The sequence below is a fragment of the Anomalospiza imberbis genome, chromosome 27 (assembly GCF_031753505.1).
Source record: "Anomalospiza imberbis isolate Cuckoo-Finch-1a 21T00152 chromosome 27, ASM3175350v1, whole genome shotgun sequence".
In the NCBI taxonomy this organism is placed as follows: Eukaryota; Metazoa; Chordata; class Aves; order Passeriformes; family Viduidae; genus Anomalospiza; species Anomalospiza imberbis.
In genome coordinates, this window is record NC_089707.1 from 1,098,015 (window position 1) to 1,104,014 (window position 6,000).

The 6,000-nt window shown below is 55.0% G+C and overlaps 1 protein-coding gene across 1 annotated transcript; it reads right to left on the reverse strand.

The window, feature by feature from the left end:
* Window positions 1–755: 755 nt before the first annotated feature.
* Window positions 756–4,073, reverse strand: UQCR11 (ubiquinol-cytochrome c reductase, complex III subunit XI). Its single transcript, XM_068173770.1, has 3 exons — window positions 3,932–4,073; window positions 2,627–2,761; window positions 756–998 (listed from the first exon to the last, which is right to left on the reverse strand). Exons 1-2 carry the CDS (start codon window positions 3,979–3,981, stop codon window positions 2,641–2,643), a joined length of 171 nt encoding a protein of 56 aa, XP_068029871.1. The 5' UTR covers window positions 3,982–4,073; the 3' UTR covers window positions 756–998; window positions 2,627–2,640.
* Between the last annotated feature and the right edge of the window lie 1,927 nt (window positions 4,074–6,000).

A 6,000-nucleotide genomic window follows, 5' to 3' on the forward strand; every position in this document is an offset into this window, starting at 1 on the left:
GTTGTTTCATCACCAGTTTAAGTTCACAAATAAACAGATCTATGAATTGAGAATATAGATTCTTTTTCTACTTAAACCCCAAATTAAGAACTGAGCAGCTCTCTGAACCCCTGGTTTTCATCCTGGTACAAAGAAAGACACCCAGGATTCGGGGCCTGCCTTCCTAAAGCCCCTAGATTAAGCCAGAAAAGCTTAAAAAATAGACAATTTAAGAGGTCCATGAATTGATGTTAAAAACCCCAAATCCTTTCTTTAAACTAAATTTCTGCAATCTGTTACCATGAAACTCTGCAATATTGGCTGTGAAAAGTTAACTGTATCCATGAGGCCACAGTGATCCAGGAATGATGAGCCTAAAATCAACACATCCCTAAGAGTAGCTCAAGAGCTGTAATTTATAAAAATAAATCATCAAGCCCAGTATCCTAGCAGCCAGTGGTTGATTCCCGAGGAACCTGCACATGAGAAGAGGCAAATGTGGCAGACCTGCCTTAGGACACACAGTCCAAGAAGCTGAAGACATAACACAGCGCCCAGAGCAGCTGTGGCTGCCCCTGGATCCCTGGAAGTGTCCAAGGCCAGGACAGACAAGGCTTGGAGCAACCTGGGATAATGCCAGGTGTCCCAACCCAAACTAGTCTGTGATTCCATGATTCTATAACCCAAAACCAAGCTAGGAGTCTGGTCTTAAGAATATGAACTAAGAAGGTAAGACACACACACACACACAAATCCCAAAACCCCAAGCCCCCCAGAAATCATTCACTTGGTTTATTTTGTACACCAGGTTAACAAACCACTCCCATCAAGGCAAGAGGTGCTGGGAAGTGCTCAGAGGAAGTGGTCAATGAGGGTGAATTTGCTCACAGCTGTTCATGGGAGAGACAGACAGACAGACAGACCCGCAGCTTGTTGCAGAATCTGCACCGGGCATTTCAGGGTCACCCCAGCAGGTCTCAGTGGACGGATGGCTCCAGACACTCTCCAGCAATAAAATCCTACAACAAACACAGAGCAGTCGTTAAGCAGAGCTTCCTGCACAGTGCCACAGCAGCCAACATGAGAGATTTCAGAAGCCTCCAGGATCCAGGCAGGAGGTTTCTGCTACAGGAGCTGATCCAGGTGTGGGTGGGCAGGCCTGGAGTCCCTTTGGAAGGGAGCACAGGCCACCACAGACACATCCCCTTTCTCTGCTCCTCTTTCCAGACACACAAAGTTCTTACTTCAAGATGGGAAACACGGGCTGTTGGCTCAGGAATAGAGCTGTGTTCCTACTACTGACTATTTTTAAGGAAGGAAAGCCCTTAGAAGGTAATTGAATTGCCTCTATATAACTTGAGAGCTTTTCCACTTGACAACTTTTCTCCATGCAGGATGGATGGGGCTTGGAGAAGCCTGAGATAGTGGAAGGTGAGCCTGCCCCTGGCAGGGGTGGGACTGAATGGACTTTGAGGACCCTTCCCACCCAAACCACTGGGTGATTTTATGGTTCTATGACTTGACTGTAAATATCACAATGACCCAAAATGCCTCCAGTTCAGCTGACTTCAAGACAAGTCTCATTCCTCTCTTGGTTACAGAAGGATCTGTGCAATACAAAGTTTGCAAACAGTAAGTTGTTTAAACTGCAACAACTACTGCTGAAAAAGGACTTAAAAAGTACTTTAAAAGGACTTAAAAAGTCTGTGCTTTCCGAATGGACTGACTTCCCTACAAAATACTGGGTACCTGGAACACAAATAGTTCACTTTCATTAATCAACATTCAGATGTAACTGTTATTCTGACCAGAAGAAACGAACACTGAGGTGGACAGACTTTCCTCAGAGTTTCTCCATTAGCATCCTTTCATGAATGGAAAAATCTTCCTGACTCCCTCCTATCTGCAGCAAGGAATAAAGAAATCCAAAGCCTGCCTACTAGAAAGAAGATGCAGTTAGAGCCCCTACAGAAGGATTGTCTAATTGCTGCTCCAGCTTTAGGAATGGTGAGACTTTCAGAACATTCAGAACAGCACCTCTGATATGCATTTAAAGAAGGAAAAGAACCAAAACCTTGAGAAAGCAAATATTTCAAGGAATTTGTGGAATACAATAACCAGCTCTGAAAATTCAATTTACTTTTAATACCAGTTACAAGGAGCAGAAAGGAGTCTGAATTTGCCTAGTCACAAAAGTAGTCAAGCTTGTAGCTCTTCTGCTCAGGAACAGAAGTAAACAGATACGCCAGAAGTAAAAACATTAGCTTGAACTGATCTCTTAAGAACTGCATTATGTTGTGGAAAACCCACTGCATCCAAAATAATCACTTGAAAAACATATTCTAATGAATATTTCATCCTTCTGGTGCTCTGTGAAGCTCCATTAAAAAAAAAAAAAAAGGAAAAAAAAGATTGTGCCCCAGGCAAAGAGGAAACTGTCAAAAATCCACTGTGACACCAGCACAGGGTTATTGTGTTCAAGTGCTCTAGGCTAGGTTGTCCTGGACAGGGCTTGGAGCAACCTGGGATAGTGGAAGGTTTCCCTGCCCATGGCAAGCTCTAAGGTCCTTCCAACCCAAACCCATCTGGGACTCTGTGATTTTACAGTTCTATTGGTTAAGCCAAGAGATGTACAAACAAAACTCACCATTAGAGGGAAGCTCAGTCTTCAGTTTTGTACTTGCCGCCGATGTAGGGAACATACTGCAAGACCAGCTTCCAATCTGTGGCCCAGATCACACCAACACCAGCCACACCACCCCATGCCACCACGGTGGGGGTCCTAAAGGAGAGACACACATCCAGGTAACAACAAATTACTACCGTGAAAGGCCTGGCAGATGTTCATGGCTGAGGTACCTGAGAAAGTCACTTCAATCAGGAAAAGAGCTGAGAATTCCAGAATATCCTGAGCTGGAAGGGACCCACGGGGATCATCAGTGCAGCCCCTGTCCCTGCACAGCCACCCCAACACCCCACCCTGAGCATCCCTGGCAGCGCTGTCCAAACGCTCCTGCAGCTCTGGCAGCCTTGGGGCCGGGACCATTCCCTGGGGAGCCTGGGCAGTGCCAGCACCCTCGGGGGGAAGAACCTTTCCCTGAGCTCCGTGCCAAGGCCTGGCCCAGCTCCAGCCCTTCCTGGGCTCCTGTCCCCATCCCAGAGCAGAGCTCAGCCCCTGCCCCTCTGCCTCCCCTCGGGAGGAGCTGCAGCCCCCGAGGAGCCTCCCCTCAGTCTCCTGTGCTGCAGCTGAACGAGCCAAGTGCCCTCAGCCGCTCCTCAGACCCTTCCCAGCTCCGTGCCCCTCCTTGGGACACTGTCCAGCAGCTTTGGATCCTTCTGACCTTGTGGTGCCCAAAATGATCTTGTGGTGAGCAACTGAAACAACCTCACAGACACAGAACAGCATTAGTCCACAGGGCAGCCAAGATATTTGAGAGGAAAAAGGTCATAGTCTTTTACTTAAAGAGACTACTGCACAGCAAAGAGAAGACACACTGCCATACAGTGCTGCAGTCACGTCCCGTCGGTTCTGCCCCGTCGTTTTGCCTCCCACAGCCCTGCAAAGGGCACCCACGGCACTGCTGTCTTTACGTACGTGAAACAGCCAGCGCCGGGTGGGCCGCAAGCCCCTTCCCCGGCTCCTCGGCCCGGCCCGAGCCCTGCTCCGCGCCCAGCACCATCCCCAGCGACCCTCACAGGGCGCGGAGGGCACGGGGAGGCCTCGAGCAGGGCTTCAGGAAGGGGTCGGGATGCCCTTCACACTCCCACAGTGCGCGCTGAGTGCGCGGCCGTGCCCGGAGGAGGCGGTGAGGGGAGCGCGGAGCCTCGGGCCGGGCGGACAGACCCGGGCGGGGCGAGCAGAGCCCGGGTCGGAGCGGACAGAGAGCCCCGGGTGGAAGCGGGCAGGCCCGGGCAGGCCCAGCGCGGCGTGGGCAGCCCGGTAGCTCCTCACCAGGTGCGCAGCAGCTCCGCGTAGCGCGGCCCCAGCAGCTGACCCAACATGGCGACGGCGCCACCTCACTCAAAGTGACCCCGAGCGGCGGCGGCGGCGGCGGCGGGGCTGCTCCGCGCACGCGCGGGGCTGCAGCGGGGCGGGGCTGCAGCGGGGCGGGGCTGCAGCGGGGCGGGGCTGCAGCGGGGCGGGGCTGCAGCGGGGCGGGGCTGCAGCGGGGCGGGGCTGCAGCGGGGCGGGGCTGCAGCGGGGCGGGGCTGCAGCGGGGCGGGGCTGCGGCGGGGCGGGGCTGCGGCGGGGCGGGGCTGCGGCGGGGCGGGGCTGCAGCGGGGCGGGGCTGCAGTGGGGCGGGGCTGCAGCGGGGCGGGGCCGCTCGGGGCTGTGGCCACGGGCCGCCATGAGGGGACACGGGCCCTGAGGGGACAGGGGCCACCATGAGGGGACAGGGGCCACCCTGAGGGGACACGGGCCGCCCTGAGGGGACACGGGCCCTGAGGGGACAGGGGCCACCATGAGGGGAGACGGGCTGCTCTGAGGGGACAGGGGCCACCATGAGGGGACACGGGCCCTGAGGGGACAGGGGCCACCATGAGGGGACACGGGCCACCATGAGGGGACAGGGACCCTGGGGGGACCGGGGCCTCCCTGAGGGGACACGGGCCCTGAGGGGACACGGGCCTCCCTGAGGGGACACGGGCCCTGAGGGGACACGGGCCGCCCTGAGGGGACAGGGGCTATCCTGAGGGGACACAGGCTGCCCTGAGGCACTAAGGAAACAGGAGCCGAGAGGACAGACTGTTGCCAGGCTGGAGAGGGGACACCAGCCCAGATGGGACACGGAGCTTGATGGGACACGAGCCCTGAGGGGACACGGGCCGAGGGGCCGGGCTGTCCCCACACCGGAGGGAGGACAGCAGCTGCCCTGGGGGAACAGGCTGCTCCTGCACTGGAGAGGCGACATGAGGCCTGTCTTCACAGCAGAGAGGGAACACGAGCCCTGAGGGAACAGGATGTCCCCAAGAGGGGACATGGGCCCTGAGGGGTGGCAGTGCTCCCACACTGAGCTGGGGCTGCTTCTCGGCCTCTTGTGCTGGAGGGAAGTGCCCCCTTTCCAAAGTGGTTTCCCCAGAGCCCATCAGTGGCCACTCAGTTTCCCTCAACAAGAGAGGGAGTTTTCAGCCAGGTTTTTCAGGAGAGGGTCATAAAATCACCATCGGTTCCATGATGTTCCCCAGGCTCTGCTCGGAGACTGTTCAGCCTCTTGTGAACATGCAGGAGGAATTCTGCAACAGACACCCCAGAGCAGCTGTGGCTGCCCCTGGATCCCTGGCAGTGCCCAAGGCCAGGCTGGACCAGGCTTGGAGCAACCTGGGATGGTAGAAGGTGTCCCTGCCCATGGGATGAGCTTTAAGATCCCTTAGAACCCAAAGCATTCCATGATTCTGTGATTGTCTAGCAGTGTGAGCATGACGTGATGTTTGCCCACAGGATCTGGTAGTCTCATCCCAGCTCATCTCAAGCTGATAGTGACTCATCTGGCAGGAAGCTCACCTGGTGGCCACTGGCCAGGTCTTGGGAAGCTGTATGCTCTCAGCAGCTCCTCTGTGCTGCTCCTTGCTCCTGTCCTCACCAGCTCTCCCAGCCCAAGCCTGCTCTGGACACCAGCACTCGTCTGCTTTATGCTCCACCTTGTGCATTTGTTGAGCATCCATCTTCCAGGCTGCTCCCAAGCACACACTTCTCCCTCGTCTGGATCTGAGTTGTAACCGGCTGGCACAGGCTGCCCAGAGCAGCGGTGCAGTCGCCATCCCTAGAAGCATTAAAAAAATATGTGGATGTGGCTCTCGAGGAAATTTTTAGTGGTGAACATGGCAGTGCTGCCGGGTTAATGGTTGGGCTGGGTGATCTTCAAAGTCTGTGGCAAGCACATTTCTCTCTCTGTCAGGATTTTTATAAAGGTGCACAGAAAGAAGTGAAAGAGAAAACAGTTTCTATTTCTGCTCCTTGTTTTTCTCTTGTAGAATGTGTTTGGAGATTGTTTACCTGGAGCGAATGCCTGGTTGGATCAC

Coding starts and splice junctions, on each gene's coding strand:
- UQCR11 (XM_068173770.1), bottom strand. CDS start 3,981: ATGTTGGGTCAGCTGCTGGGGCCGCGCTACGCGGAGCTGCTGCGCACC. Junction 2,762..3,931: donor GCGGAGCTGCTGCGCACCTG/GTGAGGAGCTAC, acceptor TCTCTCCTTTAG/GACCCCCACCGTGGTGGCAT.